Raw genomic sequence first — 15,730 nt, forward strand, 5'->3', positions numbered from 1 at the left:
CGGGACACATTCTATTCTATGTAACCTTGGTTGGAATCTTGGGAGCCAAATACCTAGGAAGCTGAAAGGAAAAGCTTCTATGGGGTTGTTTAAGAATATAAGTTTAAGGTTCCCCAACATACGAGATTTAGGTGTCTAAATCACTGCTCATGCAGCATATCTGGGAAAGTTAAGCCATGATTAAACTCCCCCTGCAAAGAGACAATGCAGCAAAAAATATTTTCCCTAGAAACCTGAGACATAGAAAGTTCTTGCCGCACCAACACTGCTGCCTTTAAAGCTTGATAGTGTCTTGCCAGAGAAGAAATCAAATTACCTAAGCAAAGCATGAGAGCTGAGCCCCTGATTTGTTTCATATGAAGCAAGGCACTCCTCACCTTGGGAAAGCAGGATTTTTGTAAGGCTGTTCATTACTTCCAAATGACAGCTGATGGAAAGTCTGTATTTTGCAGACTTTTGTTTTAATTAGCTAAGTAAATACAGCCTATTTGCTTAAAGTTTTAAGAGCTCTTCACTGAGGCGGCCACAGGAGCCACTTCCCAAGCAGACCACCTGTAGCTTTCTAGTGAGCCGCTGGGAAAATGGAAAGACAAAGGAAAGCAAGAAATGCCTGGCCTTTAGGAATATGGCTCCCAAGGAAGGCAACAAATGGTTGCTGCAGGAGGGGCAAGAGTTCCTCTGTCACCTCCTTCTCAGCTTCCAGTTAAGCTAAATGTTGGAAGATTCAGGGCAGGCAAAAGGATGTACTTCTTTCACGGTGCAACTATGGAATTTGCTCTCCCTAGGGGTAGCCATGGTCATCACCTTGTATGTCTCTAAAAGATTAGAGAAATCAGTGTAGGTCAAGGCAATGAATGGATGGTAGCCATATTGCCTAGGTTCCACCTCCACTGTGGAAGGCAGAATGTGGAAGGCAGAATGTGTTAAGGTAGGGAGCAAAGTGCCCATCTTTTCTTTCCAGTGTTGCAACAGTTACAGCGGCACATCTTGCCCTCAACCGTGAAAGAGGACTGCTATGCTAGCCTCCAGACTTCACAAACCTACTCAGAATCCCCCTTGCTCCAAGGGGCCTTGCAGCACCGGCACATTAGTACAGCTCTGCCCCACCCCTCCATTTCAGAACTTAAAAAGGCACCCCATTTTACTTACCGAGGAGTCAATCTGGTTGTATCTTGCAATATCTTTATGCAAAGTCCTCAGAAGGATCATGGCAACCATTCCAGACAAGAAGAGCACAATTACAAGGGAATTCATTATGCTGCAAGTGAAAAGCAAACCCAGAGATAGTAAACCGATCCCATGCGGCATCAGACACAATTCTTAAGTCTATGATGTGGCACTGAACACTCAAGTCCAGGGCAGGCGATCATTGACAAAACTAGCAGCATTGCAAAAATGATTAGAAACTTTAAATAGGATCAAATAGTCAAAACTGAACAAGGGACGGTGCTATGATGAACTGCTTGATGAAAAGTATTTTAGGTTGGGTTTTAGGTTTTAGGTGTTGCCCTGAAATCTCCGGGCAGGACTGGGAAAGACTCACGACTGAAACCCTGCAGACCTGCTTTATGACAGGCTCTTATAATATTTGACCTATGCCTTATAACACTACACTAAGCATTTCATGATTAAAATTTATGTATCAGAAGCACACATGCATATGAACTTCATGCCCCTTTGAACTCCGACACAAACCATGATTTGCACTAAACCGAGTTTACATTCTAACCCATGAAGTGGGTTTCCAAGTACAGACAAGCCACAGTTTGGTCATTTCGCCTCCAGCTGCACATTGCAGATAGTATCTCAAACATCAGACACCAAGGGCAGAGCAACTTCCCAAACCATAGTTTGTTGGTTTGGATGTGAACAGCAAGATACAGTTTTTCTTCAGCTGTGGTTTTCAAACATAGTATCAGATCCTAGTTTGTGGCCATTTACAAAGTATGGTATGTCAGGTGATATTTGTTCAGATGTAACAAACCACAGTCAGGGTTTTTCAAAATGTAGTTTAATGGTTGATACATGCTTACTTTGCACTGTGTGCCTCAAGACTGAGAAGAGGTTTCCTCTTTATCATCATATTTTTTAAAAAGGTGATGGGGGAACTCAATCCATATTCACTGTGAGCTTTTTCCCTTAACAGTAAATACTAACTTCAGAGATAAAACTCCAAAGCAAATCACATTACAGCATTAAAAGAATGTGATCAACTGTAACATCTCAGAAATTCTCTGAAACGAGAAGATAAAAGTAAAATGTGCCGACTGCTTTTCTTCAGGATACAGAAGGCACATTCTTTGCATGAAACACAATACTTCGAGCAGCTCCCAAGAGGGCCAGTCCTGAGGAAAGTAAGTCCACAAATGAAAACATGAGACGTTGGCTGGCTTGAATGCTAGCTGCCTTCTTTCTAACCACAAGTTCCAATTCCCAAAAAATAAAGCAAGATTCAGATCTTCCAAGTTTTGCTGCAAGCTATTTCTTTCAGAACTTTCAACATCTCTTACCTAAACCACTGGATGTTGGTATGGGGCATGGATTCCAAGATGTAGTCCCATCTCGAAGCCCACTTAATATTGTTGTTCTCCTGCATGGAAAAAGTATGAGATGAACAATGGAGCACTTCTCAGAAAACAAGTCTTCATGCATTTAATTATCACTGGCTAAACTAATCCACTGGGTAAGCTAACCTGGGAGTAGGTGCAACTGTGTCTGTTAGCACCAGAAAACACACCACTAGTTGTAACCAAAAGCTAAAAGGAGGTCTCAATCCATGTGCTCAAGAACTGTCCTTTTCTATAGCGAGGAATGTGCAATGGTGCTGCATAGTAAAATCTCTGATTGATAGAAGGGGGGGGCAGTACCTGCATATACTGAGTTCAGTGTGGACACTACAGCTACTGGTGCAAGGTGATTTACCTGTAAAAGCTGATACTCCCATAGGGCACAACACATCTTGTGCTTTTTAATGAAGTTAACGTTACATACCCAAGTTAAATTAAGTCTTCTTAAAAAGCCAAATATTGACAGGCAGTTCATTCATGTTGTCAAATTAAGAGGACTGAGTGGCTCAGTGGAATGGTAACAGGATACAGAAGCTTGCACTTCAAGGTCATGGGTTCAAGTCACATTCCATTTGGAAGGAAAAATGAAAGTTGTTAGCCCATGACGGCCATTTGGCTGCCTGGACTAAAGCTAGCTAATGGTCTCCACCGACTTCCTTGCAATACAGGTGTCTTGCATCACAAAAACCTAACTTTAATTGCCACCCTTTGGGGTTAGTCTCAACACAGCTATTGGGATTGGAGCGGATATGGAAATCAAGCTACTAAGCCCTCTCTGCAGTTGACCATGCTGTGTCATATTCAATCAGGACTCTCCTCTAAGCAGGCTGTCAATCAGTCGTTCAGTGCCAACACCAACTTTTCATTAAGAGATTAAAGCAGAGTCATTCCTTCCACCCCAATTTGGATCAGCAACTAAATGCGTGCTCAATATAGGCTAAGCAACTAGAAGAGAAGGAATTGTTCCTTTGTGACGAAAAGGCTCCCAATCTCCCTTAGAAAAAAAATCCAAGATTATTCTTGGATAGCACATGGTATATATTAATCATAATCATGAAAAACAAGATCTATTTGGAGAAATATCAATCCACTATTTATGTCATTTGTAACTGAGTGCAGTGTATATTTACGTGTTCAACTGTGGGATGTTTGTACGATTACTTATACTTCAAAAATAAAAAATGAACTACGTTAAACAACTTACAGGGGTTTCAGGCTAAATAGACAGCTAACTCTGACTTTAAAGTAAGTACCCAGGTTGCTCCCCCACTGCCTATAAAAACTGATAATCTGAACCATTTTAAGAAATTATAGCTGCAAAACATCTCTCTTGTACTTACTTCAAATTTCACAGAGTAACTGTAAATCAGATTCAGCTTGCTGTTAAACTCTGCAGAGATTTCCATGGGGGGGCCTTCACAAGACAAATTGTTTATATCCGTTTGTTTATAACTACAAAGATAAAATATAGTTTTATCACACATGATGATGCAAGAACCTTTGTTGCAATTTTTACAGAATCACTGGCATAGTGTTAAATGTTTTGGTTTTTCTGAATCAATTTGCCTGAAGTGCCAAGTGTTCTTCAGAGTCCAGAGACATTTTGTGAATTAAACGCACATTGCAAAAACTTCCCCATGAACAAAAACAATGAATATGGCTTCTGAGCACAAAAACAAGTCTGAATGTAAACTCCAGTGTTGTTTGGGGGCTTATTCCTTCAAACCACAAGCTAGCTTTATGCATCAGCCCCAAAACCCAGGGTCATAACATATGCTACTTCCCCCCCCTCCAAAAAAAGTTTATTAATATTAGCATTAGATACACTGCATGTAAGTGTCCAAGAACCAGGCATTCCAGCATACATGCCAGGTATAATACAATCATTTCACAATTGTCCCCCACACTATGTTGACTAATTCAAGATGGGTAGCCATACGCAACCTGAAGAAAGTGAGATCCAAAAGGATCCGCAGAATCAAGAGCAGCATTATAAGGTTAAGGGCCACTTTGCAAGTTACCAACTATCAATTTTTCCTTAAGAATATGGACATTGCTATGTTATGAAGTACCAGCATCCCCTCCCACCCAGCACAACCCAAGAATACATAAGACAGCTATTGCACAACTGAGGAACCTTGAGCACCCCAGATGTTGTGGGACTACAATTCCCAACATCCCATACGTACCATGCTGACTATAAGCATAGGAACCTAATGGCCCATCCAGTCCAGTATCCTGTTCTCAGAGTGGCTAGCCAGATGCCCATGGGAAGCCCAAAACAAAAACTCAAGCACAAGAGCATTTCCCCCTCCTAAATTTTCCAGCAACTGATATTCTGGCTGTGGAGGCAAAGGATGGATGCAACTGAAGGGCCACAAGATTCCCATCCCTGATGTATCAGCTGCTTTGTTGTGATAATTACAGTGGAAAAGGCACTTGAGCCATTTTTCATGTATGACAATTGAAAGCAGCCTACGGAATTTACTTCTGCAAGAAGACTGGGAACAGACCCCAAAGCAAAGGAACAGATCCCCAAAGCATAGGAATACAACTTGCAATTTATTTATTTATGTAGAAAAATCTGCAGCGAACAAAGCAATGGGAAGACATTTAAGTTACCCTGCAACTATGAATTCAAAGGGCAGCTTTTAAAATTATTATTTCAGGTCCAGGTGAGTTTTGTAACAACTTTCATGTTGTGTGAACCTAACAATTTGCAATGTGAGAAAAAAGAGGTCTGGACACCCTGAATAACCTGCCCCAGTTACAACACCTGCCCGTGAATTGGGGGGTCCTAAACATGAAGGTATGCTCACTGAAGAGGTAAATCGGATTGAAATCTTAGGATTCCCTGACAAATAAGAAAAGTATTAATATCCGCATATTAATTCCATGCCTAAGGTTGTTGGATTTACCATGAACAGAGCTCACATACTTCTAAAGAGCAATACAGCTGGGAAAGAGTTCGTAAGATGCAACTTTCACCATCCCTGCAGACCTGCAGAAAAAGCAACACCTGTGGAGATGCTTCTGACATCAGAGAATCTGGACCACATGGCTCCTAATGTGCATTACCCATCCCTATCTGGTATCTAGTTCACACTCCTTCCCCATCATTCTGGGAAGGAGCTTCAAGACACAGGAAGCAGACCAACTAGAGGGGCAGGGAGAACAGAGCAGAGTTTAACCTAAGGAGGCTACTCTTGAGGCTGAGCCCTAGAAACAACACTCTCTCAACAGTCCTCCAGGAGTTGTGGGTCAGCACCGACAGCCTGGGAACAGCTACTATAAGAGCTCTTTTGGACCCATTATACACTTACAGATTTCAACCCTCTCAGTTAATGTTTTGCTGCCAGTTATTTCCTTGAAATAGCTGTAAAACAAGGCTGGCCAATTTTAGTTTTATTTTTAGCCAAGCAGCACATGAAAGCGGAGGGTGTGCACGCACATTCTCATGACACACGTACAGCCCACCCTCCTCAGCTGACACATGCAGATTGGCTGGGGGGGGGGAGGTATTGCCCCCACCACCATTTTTGATCTGATGATTGGGGTATCTGCATTCCCACCAGGGCACAGAGCTTTACCCAACCAGCATTGCATCTAATTTATTTTTGATGCTGCTTTCAAAACTGGGGAGCCAGAACATGGTATAAGGCAGCTTTTCGTGCTCCTGGTTCAGCTTGCTCAGGATTGTCCACAATGACTGGCAAATGGTATTCCAGAATTTCGGACAGGGAGCATCCCCAGCTCAACCTGGAGACACCAGGGACTGAACATGACACCTTCTGCTTGCAAAGCGCTGTCACTGAGCCATGGCCCTTTCCCAGTTTGCTGGGGTGTTGGATCAAACAATTGAATACCTCCCCACTGCTGTTTAATGCTAAGTTTCCAGAATGCAGAGCTTAAAAAAAAAAGCAATCTTCATTGTGATTTGAGAAGCCTTACAAGATGCAACTCCATCCACATTTTGCCAGCAGTGCCCTCCTGCTACTTGCAGAGCAGGTTCAATGCCACTGACAGCAACACAGGAGAAACACAGGCCAGGTCAAGCTCAACTCCAAAGGAAAGGGCTAACTTTTTCACTCTAACCCATCGCCTTCCCTTGAAGCAAAGTAGATCAGTACTCTTACAAGGAACTATAGGACCACCTAATGGAGGGAGAAAAGATTGCAGGCACTGCAGGTGAAGCATCCCGTATTTTCAAGCACCTCGAACCATTCTCTTACAATATATCTTCAGACTACATGTGGCAGCAAACATCAGTTTTGTGATGATAATAGATAGATAAATAGATAAATAAATAGATAGATGATAGATATCGTAGATACACACAGAGAGAATGTGTTTCAACCTCTTTTTGAGCACAAAATCTCACAGTGCCTCCCATAAAGACAAACACTAGAGAATGAGAGATGGGTAGAAACAAGGCAGTGAAAGAAAACTTAACTATGCCCCCTTGTGGAATGCATTACCCCAAAACAATTATCGCAAGCCATTCAGGAGGGCGGTGGTTCCCAAACCCATTTTTCCCCCACCTGAAAATTGCTGAGACTCTTGGTGGATCACCTAATGATTTTTCTGCCTTGTTGTAGCAATCATAATGAGCTGTGCTAAAGGCTGTGTGGTTTTTAATTGCATTTTCGCAGCTTCTCTTCCTTCTTATATAATGCATTTGGATGCATTCCATAGATTTCAGATTGCAATACAATAAGAGAAATAAAATAAACAATCGAAAATACCATTAAAAATCAATACGTGTATTTGGTGCAACATGCTGGTTGACTGACCAAACCCAAAGAGCGTTCGCTATTGGTTCCTCATCATCCTGGAAAAAAGGGAGAAGTGGAGCGGCACAGGATTCTGTGTCTTTATAAACAACTTGAACAAAGGAATTGAGGGGATGCTCATAAAACTTGCAGATGACACCCAACTGGGAGAAGTAGCTAAGGCCACAGATGAATCCCAGATTGGAGATTGGAGAAATGGGCCAAAACTAATAAAAATGAATTTCAATAATGATAAATGAGGTTCTGCACTCAGACAATAGGAACCAGCGACACAAATATAAGATAGGGCACACCTGGATTGGCAGTAGTACAAGTGAAATGGATCTTGGGGTTTTAGTAGACCACAAGTTTCACATGAGCCAACTGTGTGATAAAGCAGCAAGACCACCCCCATCATTCAGCCCGGACACTGAGATCCAGCACCGAGGGCCTTCTGGCGGTTCCCTCATTGCGAGAAGTGAGGTTACAGGGAACCAGACAGAGGGCCTTCTTGGTAGTGGCACCCACCCTGTGGAATGCCCTCCCTTCAGATGTGAAGGAAATAAGCAGCTATCTTATCTTTAAAAGACATCTGAAGGCAGCCCTGTTCAGGGAAGTTTTTAATATTTAATGCTGTACTGTTTTTAACACTTGATTGGGAGCCGCCCAGAGTGCTGGGGAAACTCAGCCAGATGGGCGGGGTATAAATAATAAATTATTATTATTATTAAAAAATCAAAAGCTTCTGGAACACAATGTATGATGAGCTTAAAAAAAAGTTTAACCTTATGAAAAATACAGAAGCTTTTCTACTAGGGATAACAGACACAGGCAAAGCAAGAGAAGATCTGAAAATATTCCTCTATGCCACAGGAGCAGCAAGGATCCTAACTGCTAAAAACTGGAAAAAAGAAACTGGGCCAGCAAAAAAGGAATAAACTGTTAGAGTATATTGAACTGGCTAGATTAACAGAGACTACACTAGAGATCACACTAGACAAGAGTTTCAAAAAACAAGGGGAAAATGCAGAGAACACTTAACAAAACAGTGCCCTAAAATACATACCTAGATTTGTTTTGATTAATGTCTGCAGGAGACTTTGTGGATATTTATTCATAAAGGACACAGTTTATAAGAAGTAAATAAGGAGGCCAGATACAGGATAAAATAAGTCTTCTATTTGGTTGTTTGTATTGTTGTATGTTATGTTCACTGTATGTTATGTTCACTTTTAATGTGTATTGGGGGGTGAGGGGTTGTGTTATGTTGTAAATAAAATTCCAGTTTAAAAAAAAAAAGCAGCAAGAAAAGCAAATGCTCTTCTAGGCTGCATCAACACAAGTATAGCATCCAGATCAATATACTGCTCTATTCTGCATTGGTTAGACCACACCTGGAGTGCTGTATCCTGTTCTGGGCACTTCAGTTTACGGATATTGACAAGCTGGGCAAACAAGATGATTGAGGGTCTGGAAACCAAGCCTTATGTATGAGAAACGGTTGAGGGAATTTGGTATGTTTAGCCTGGATAAGAGAATACTAAGAAGAGATATGATTACCATCTTCCAACATCTAAAGGACTGTCACACAGAAAACAGAGCAAGCTTGGAGGGTGGGACCCGATCCAAAGGCTTCAAGCTACAAGTAAGAAGACTGCAACTAAACATCCTGGAAGAATTTTCTGACAGCAACAGCTGTTGGACAGCAGCACGGTCTCCCTTGGGAGAATGTGGACTTTCCTTCTTTGGAAGTTTTTAAGCAGAGGTTGGATGGCCAGCTGTCATGGATGCTTTAGCGGAGATTGCAGGGGGTTGGCGTAGATGAACCTTGGGATCCCTTCCAGCTCTACAATTCCACAATTCTCTAATGAATGTGCTGTCTCCCACCTTCAACCACAAATCCACAGGCACAGCACAGACCACCTGAACGACATTGAGGGTCCAACAGTGGTCCACAGATCACAGTTTTAAGAACCACCACTGTATGGTAAATTCAAATCATACATCCATTGAGCAGATGTGAACAGGACGAAGAGTGTTTCGAGTCTGCACTTCCTTAAGGACAGATTTCAACAGATTTAGTATCCAGCATAAACGGGAAAGTGAACATATATATGGGTAAAGAACAATGCAGGAACAGAAATAGTGGAATGCTCCCAGGGACCTCGCGCCGCTTCCTTAAAGCCTGAGTAGACTCTCTGAATGCAAAGGGCTGAAGGAAAAATAAATAAATGGAAAGGAGGGAACTGTGGGCTTCCCCTACTCTCCATTTCTTTATTATTCCCCACCTGCGAAAGGTCGGGACTGCATAAGAAAGCAGGTCAATGTTGCAGGCTTCTTGTACTGCTTAGCACCCCAACATCAAATAGAGCAGGTAACCAAAACGGAACTGTGAACTGACACGCTGTAAATTGTCAAGTGCCCAGCAGTTACCTTTTGGGTTCCAGGCGAGCCGTAACCAGGCGAGCTCCGAGCCAGTTCTCATTCTGTGCACTGTGGTACGTGATCGTAATATCAACGTGGTTGAAAAGATAGTAGGTATTCTTCTTGTTGAACTCAGACTGGGGGCGTGGGGGAGAGAAATAGAGCCATTAAATGCCTAAAAGGATTTATTATTATTATCAGTATTATTTATTCAATTTTTTTAAATACAGCTTAATTTTTTTTAATAAAAAAGAAGAATCCCAAGAATTTTAGGAATTCACCCCTCATGGAGCTACAATTCCCAGCACCCAGAACAAACTATAGTTTCCAGGATGCTTCAGAAACAGTCGTGCACTTTAAATGTGTGGTGTATCTTGTGTCTGTATCTTGTGTGGATAGATCCAACCTTTGGAGTCGCACTGAAGGTTCAAGGAAATCAGAAACAATTTACGGAATTACAGATGCTTTTCTTGGGAGTGGAATAGGAAGCACACTACCCATTTCATTCCCTGTACACACTTCTCCTCCATTCAACTGTTCAGGCTCTACTTTTTCATGCACCTCCAGCCTTACCCAATAATGCACACTGTTAATTTCCAATGCAATATGTAAAGCAGCCCTTTGTTTCTGGCATATAAAGGGTGGGCTTTGGAATAGTGGCTGCAGTTCCTCTATGAGAACAAAGGTCTTTTCCAGGCTAATGCAATAAAGCTAATGACTCTGGGAAGTCTGCTGTAGAATCTTCGGGAAGAGAAATGACAATTTCAGAAAGCTGCCTCAAGTACAGTGGTACCTCTGGTTATGTACTTAATTTGTTCCGGAGGTCCGTTCTTAACCTGAAACTGTTCTTAACCTGAAGCACCACTTTAGCTAATGGGGCCTCCCGCTGCAGTGCGATTTCTGTTCTCACCCTGAAGCAAAGTTCTTAACCCGAGGTACTATTTCTGGGTTAGCGGAGTCTGTAACTTGAAGCATATGTAACCTGAAGCATATGTAACCCGAGGTACCACTGTACTTTATTATTATTATTATTATTATTATTATTATTATTATTATTATTATTTTAAAAACCTACTTTGGAGAATGAGTCTCTCAATCTCTGAAAACCTACCGAGAAATATATTTAATTACACTCTCACTACTTGACGCTGGTTATCTGCTGTTTACTTTTCATGGACGCAGCTCCAAAGCAAAGGAAATAAAAATGCACTCAACTATCCTTGCAAATTAAACTTTTAGTATACATCCGCATCAATGTGTTCCCCTGTGACCGTCATTGATTGCTTTCTTGGTCCTATGCCTTGTTAATAATAATAATAATAATATGCAATAATATCTTTATAGCCAATGAAATTTGCCACTGTACAAAGAGACATTAAGAAGCCCTTTCTTCCTGTAGATATTCCAATGCCCAGCAATACCTACTGAGAATTCTCCTGCAAGACCTGAACCATCATCGCCTAATTCTCACATTACTTCTGGGCACGTAATGCATACTCTGGGATGGGCAGAACAACACACAGGAGCAAACAACACAGCATCTGAGCTAGCTATGGAATCAAAACTGCGTTTCTATTTTCCGGCCAAACTGTTCCCAAGTGAAAGTGCTGGGAAAATGAAATGTAGCTCTGCTCAGATATTTTAGGTCAACCAGAGACACTCTGGCTGTTTTAGACAGATGTTTTAGGCATCAGTCATGTTGGCTGCAGCTGATGCCAATATCCAGAGGGCACCAGACTAGCAAAGGGTGATTTTGGTTCCATGACGGAGCGAGCTTTGAACACCTAACAGATCATCTCATTCCATATAGACCCCAACCAAACCCTGTGTTGCAGGAGAGGGAATCCTGCAGCTACCATCTTATCAGGAGGTCTGTTCTGTACCATATTGTTAATTGACCTATTATGTGGTGACGCCTACCCTTTGGGCCTTTTTCCCATTGAGACAGGTGCTGTCTCTGTTGTCTTTGAGGTGCTTGTTGAGGACTTACCTCTTTCACCAAGCCTTCTAAGTGGAGTTTTGTTATCTCAGTTGGCATCTCTGTCAGATTTGAAACTGATTTTACATTATTGTTTAACTGTATTATATGCAAAAAAAATATCTATTATATATGTAATTGTTTTACATGATTTTACAGTACAGTGGTACCTCGGTTTAAGAACAGCCCTGTTTACGAACAATTCGGTTTATGAACTCTGCAAAACTAGAAATAGTGTCCCGGTCTGCGAACTTTACCTTGGTCTAAGAATGGAAGCCAAACAGAGGAAGGGCACCAGTGACGGGAGGCCTCATTAGGGAAAGCGTGTCTTGGTTTAAGAACAGTTTCGGTTTAAGAACCGACTTCCGGAACGGATTAAGTTCGTAAACCAAGGTACTACTGTACTGTAAATTGCTTTGAGGTCCTTCATAGGAAGCAATTCTTAAATGCGATAGTAATGATCGTGATAGGAACATAGGAAACTGCCTTATACAGAGTCAGACCATTGGGTCCATCTAACTCAGCACTGCCTACACTGGCTGGCAGCAGGTCACCAGGGTTTCAGGCAGCAGTCTCTACCAGCCTTACCTGGAGATATCGGGGATCAAACCTGTGACCATCTGCATGTGAAACAGATGCTCTACCAGTGAGCTATTGTCATTCCCAGCTGAGTTACAGGTGCTAGTATTCTCTTGTCTTTCTTTTATCTTGTAATCTGTAGCCTACATTTATTTTTAATTCTCTTTAATTATAGACTCTCATTGATTATTTAATTTTGGCTATGTTTAGAGGGCCAAAAATTCAACCAAAATCAAGAGTCAGGAAGTGATAATCAACTGAGCCCTTCAATACACAGCTGGCAACCAGTCCAAATAAACATGCTCAGACTCATCCTTCATGACACACATTTTGTATTTCCTTCCCCCATCATATATCTTCTTAATTGTTCAGCAGGAGTTTTTGCACATACCAACAAGGCATGGTTCAGGCGTAACATTTGCACAACCAGCTAAACCACCATTTAGTGCAGGGGTGGGGGAACTTTTTCAGTCCGAGGGCCACATTCTATCATGCCAGTGGTGGGGAGGCAAACCAGATTAGTGTGGCATGCACGAGGAGGAAAGAGCCGCTGTGAAGCTTGGGCGCATACACTCCCCCTCCTACTCCACCCATGACAAGGAAGGTGATTTTTGCAGTGTGTAGTTTCGGTTTCCTAAATCTTGGCTTATCATGTAACGTAACCAAGTAACTGCAGTTTATTCCCAACTATGGTCAATGTCAAAGACAAGCCACCCATCTTGCTAAACCATGATTTAGTGTGACACAAAAACACAGCCAATGCCAAGCCACAAGAATTCAAGAGCAGCTCTGCTAGATAAGACGAAAGGCCCATCTGGTCCAACATCCTGTTCTCACCAGATGTCTATGGGAAATTTGCAAGCAGGACATGAGCACAACAGCATCCTCTCCATGTGTGCTCCCCAGCAGCTGGCATTCTGAGCATACTCTGGAGGTGCTATGCAGTCATTGTGAGCAGAAGCCACTGACAGTCTTATAATCCATTAATTTAGCTAATCCCTTTTAAAAGCCATCCAAATTGGTGACCATTGTTACATTTCGTGGTAGAGACTGCCTTTTGTTAAGCATAGTTTAGACTTCATGCCATGGTTTGTGTTCAAAAAGTGTAAGCATGCTAGAGTCATACTGTTTCACTTTCCCCCGAGAAATCCCAGATGCTATCCCACACAATAGCCACTGAGGGCAGAGCAACATCCCAATCACTGTTTTCCTTTTCAGTTTTAATGCCAAGCCACTTTGTTCAAGCTCTGCTCTGCAAGCCAGCTTCATCCAATGGTTTCAAGTGGTTATTTGGCACTTGGTTTCAAGTGCTCCAAGTTTTGGTGCTGCATCTGAACCTTCACGGGATTCTTAAAAATGCCAGAGGTCTATATCTAATACCTTATCAGAAAACATTAAGGAAATGCACCCTGACCACTTACATTTATAGTGCAGGAATCTTTAGCTCTGCCATCTGAAGCCACGAAGCATCCAACTGGAAATCCTGGATTACAGAATTTATGTAATTCTCCAAAATCGTAACACCAAGTCACTGGCATGTTATCGATAATCCTACACAAGAAAAATTGCAAGCAGATAATTCTGTTAAGAGTCAGCAATGCCCTCAAGTTTATTGGCACATTTGCTTTTAAAATGCATTTTAGAATTGCATGTGAATTACTTCGCTCTCTTTTATGAAATCAGTATTGGACAAAATTTGGGGTATCTTTCAAATCTCGACAGACAATTTCCATTCCTTCCTTCCATAGACTGTTGATTTCACAGAATGTATGGACTCACCAGTGATGCTGGTAATTCAACCGCATTCCTTTCTTCAAGAATTCCAGCTTGTTTTTGTCATTTGTATTCTCCGGGTCATAAGACTTCATACAAGCCACTTGGCATTGTTGGTTTTTCTTAAATGTAAACTGATATAAGCAGAGAAGTGTTTTAACATTTTTACTCCATGCAGCTGGAAATGATACATTTTCTTTCATTCAAAATTACACTTTTGTAATCATCATTAGCCCAACCCTTAACTTGAAAGCGGCCATTTAGCATCTAAACACCTTTATGAATTCTGTGCAGTTTTATTTTCTCTTCAGTGCTCCCAAATTGAAATCTCTTCCCTCCTCCTGCTCCCCCAAACATACCCCTGTGCAAATTCCAGGTGCAATGCATGCAACCATATAGGTATTTTCAGAGAACCCTTGCTTTCCCTTTCAAAAGCAAGTTTTCAATCCCTAAGCTAAAAAAGGAAAACACAAAATTAACTGATTTTTTTTTTACTACAATTGGAAGGCCATTGAAGTTACCCCATAACAAAAAACTCCCTGGGGAGGATACAAATAAATACTTTTAAAAAAAGTTTTAAACACAAAATGAGGGGCATGAAGCCACATCTAAAGCTACTCAAAGTACAACAAGTAATAAAATAATAATAATTATTATTATTATTATTATTATTATTATTATTATTATTATTATTATTTATGTGTTACCCACCCATCTTGCTGGGTTTCCCCAGCCACTCTGGGCGGCTTCCAACAAAGATCAAAAATACACAAAAATGTCACACATTAAAAGCTTCCCTAAACAGGGCTGCCTTCAGATGTCTTCTGAATGTCAAGTAGTTGTTTATCTCTTTGACATCTGATGGGAGGGCATTCCACAGGGCGGGTGCCACTACCGACAAGGCCCTCTGCCTGGTTCCCTGTAGCTTTGCTTCTTGCAATGAGGGAACCGCCAGAAGGCCCTCGGCTTCAAGAAAACAGCTTCAGGAAAAAACGGGGGGTTAGGAACTGGTCTTTTCCCCATTTTTTCCAGGCCTTCCCATCTCTACTACAGACCAAAACAAACAAACCTTCAGCATTTAGCCACACACACACACCACACACACAGAGTCATCCAAATCATACTGAAAAGTTGCATGAACCTTGTAGGGCGATGATGCTATTCGCTCTCCAAACAAGACTTGTCCAAGATTTTCTGAAGGCCTTTTTTCTTCTGCATCTTGACAAAAGTCAAAGCTATGAACAAACAAAGAAGAAGGTTGTTTCCGCTTTGCATTACAAGAGTTGCACTTATAACTAGGTTCTAATCTAAATCAAGCATGTGGTGTTCTGTTCTTTGACTACCCCTCTCATCATCCCAGACCACTGGCTATGCTGGCTGGGAAAGATGGCAATTGGAGGCTTCAGTTCCATGTCCTTGCTCCAAACATTTTTCAACTGGTGGATTATGTTGTAGATACAACACAAAACATGGTTTTCATTCATTATAGTTCTAATGTCAAACCATGATGTATATTCTTAATGTACAGGCACATCATGATTTCTGTACTAACTCTCTTCACCAACCTTCACTGAGAACCCCTTCCCAAGCAGTAGGCTCTGAACAGGGAGTAACATCCCAAACCACAGTTGGTTGGT

At 41.6% G+C, this 15,730-nt stretch overlaps 1 protein-coding gene across 1 annotated transcript in view; it reads right to left on the reverse strand.

The window, feature by feature from the left end:
• Positions 1 to 15,730, reverse strand: part of LOC114588930 (transmembrane 9 superfamily member 2-like) — a 47,583-nt gene that overhangs the window by 24,628 nt on the left and 7,225 nt on the right. Inside the window, exons 3-9 of the mRNA XM_028714733.2 lie at positions 15,235 to 15,328; positions 14,100 to 14,227; positions 13,742 to 13,871; positions 9,773 to 9,900; positions 3,908 to 4,019; positions 2,511 to 2,590; positions 1,150 to 1,258 (exon numbers count right to left, since the gene is read on the reverse strand). Of these exons, the coding sequence (XP_028570566.2) occupies positions 1,150 to 1,258; positions 2,511 to 2,590; positions 3,908 to 4,019; positions 9,773 to 9,900; positions 13,742 to 13,871; positions 14,100 to 14,227; positions 15,235 to 15,328 (781 nt within the window). The remainder of the gene's footprint in view (positions 1 to 1,149; positions 1,259 to 2,510; positions 2,591 to 3,907; positions 4,020 to 9,772; positions 9,901 to 13,741; positions 13,872 to 14,099; positions 14,228 to 15,234; positions 15,329 to 15,730) is intronic.

Source organism: Podarcis muralis, chromosome Z (assembly GCF_964188315.1).
Source record: "Podarcis muralis chromosome Z, rPodMur119.hap1.1, whole genome shotgun sequence".
In the NCBI taxonomy this organism is placed as follows: domain Eukaryota; kingdom Metazoa; phylum Chordata; class Lepidosauria; order Squamata; family Lacertidae; genus Podarcis; species Podarcis muralis.